The sequence below is a fragment of the Cebus imitator genome, unplaced genomic scaffold, assembly GCF_001604975.1.
Source record: "Cebus imitator isolate Cc_AM_T3 unplaced genomic scaffold, Cebus_imitator-1.0 Scaffold375, whole genome shotgun sequence".
Lineage (NCBI taxonomy): Eukaryota > Metazoa > Chordata > Mammalia > Primates > Cebidae > Cebus > Cebus imitator.
The window spans coordinates 2,116,011-2,117,151 of NW_016107690.1; the positions used below are offsets into that span (position 1 = coordinate 2,116,011).

At 69.7% G+C, this 1,141-nt stretch overlaps 2 protein-coding genes across 4 annotated transcripts in view; one reads left to right on the forward strand and one right to left on the reverse strand.

The window, feature by feature from the left end:
- Window positions 1–483, reverse strand: part of SF3A2 (splicing factor 3a subunit 2) — a 12,827-nt gene extending 12,344 nt beyond the window's left edge. The window contains exon 1 of the mRNA XM_017507481.2: window positions 313–483. The gene's annotated coding sequence lies outside the window, so the exon portion shown is untranslated. The remainder of the gene's footprint in view (window positions 1–312) is intronic.
- Window positions 484–548: 65 nt separating this feature from the next.
- Window positions 549–1,141, forward strand: part of PLEKHJ1 (pleckstrin homology domain containing J1) — a 6,603-nt gene continuing 6,010 nt past the window's right edge. For 2 of the 3 annotated variants that reach the window (XM_017507483.2, XM_017507485.2), the window contains exon 1: window positions 549–1,052. In XM_017507483.2, the coding sequence (XP_017362972.1) occupies window positions 959–1,052 (94 nt within the window). In that variant the 5' untranslated portion in view covers window positions 549–958. The remainder of the gene's footprint in view (window positions 1,053–1,141) is intronic. The other variant, XM_017507484.2, reaches the window with a different exon arrangement.

Genomic DNA, 1,141 nt, shown 5'->3' on the forward strand with positions numbered 1-1,141 from the left:
AGGTCTCCCTGTGTTGTCCAGGCTGGTCTCGAACTCCTGGCCTCGAGCGATCCTCCGGCCGAGGCCTCCCTGAGCGCTGGGATTACAGGCGTGAGGTCCGGAGCACGGACCCCCAACAGGTGTTTGGAAATAAGAGTTCCGAGCGGGCCCGCCCAGCGCGGGGCCTCTAGATGCACGAGGCCCGACGATCAAGGGAGGAGGAAGGGGCGCGAACCCGCTGCCCGCCCCTCAGCCCGCGGCCCGTAGCAAGCGCCTCTCCCACGTTCGCTCCCCTCCAGGGAACCCCCAGTCCCCGTCGACCGACGCCCTCACCAGAGCCCAAGGCCGCGCTATCACCACCTTGATCCGCCGCCGCCACGATTTCGTTCGGCGCACGCGCGTCGCGGGCAAAGAAAGCACTTCCGGGGCAAATGGGGCGGGGCCTCTCGTGTGCGCATGCGCGGCCCGCCCAACGGCGCGAGCCGGGAGGTTCGGAGGCGCGAGGGAAAGGGCTGGAGGTGGCGCGTCTGAAAGTGCGGCCTGGAAAACAAAGCGCGCGTGCGCACAACGCTTCCAACGAACTCTGGGTCCGCTGCGGCCGCGTGGGCCCGACTTTCGCGAGAGGGCGGCTGATACCCTCCGGGAGATGTTATCGCTCCCTCCGCCTGCGCCTGGCCGTTCTAACAAGGGGCGCCAGCCATCACGGGGGTGCCTTGATTTTGTTCCACCTTGGTCCGATGTATTTCAGTTAACTTAGTAACGACGGTCCGCCTCCCCAACCAACCGGTGCACCCACCTCCCTGGGTCGCCAGTGCCACCCTGCGGCGACGGGCGGCATGGCCAGCCCAAGGCGCGCAGGCGCACTAGCCCCAGCGGGGCTTCCGTGTCTGCGCCCTGGGACCTTTTTGGCGCCGGCCCCGGCGCGAGCGGGGACGGCGGCCGGGAGGGCGTGGCGCGGGTTCGCGTTCCCCGCGGAACAATGCGGTACAACGAGAAGGAGCTGCAGGCGCTGTCCCGGCAGCCGGCCGAGATGGCGGCCGAGCTGGGCATGAGGGGCCCCAAGAAGGGCAGTGGTGAGCGGGACCCGGGAGACCGGGACAGTGCTAGGGACTGGAGGCGGGGGCCGAGGTCCGGGCCTGGGCGGGAGAGCGGGGCCGAGGTC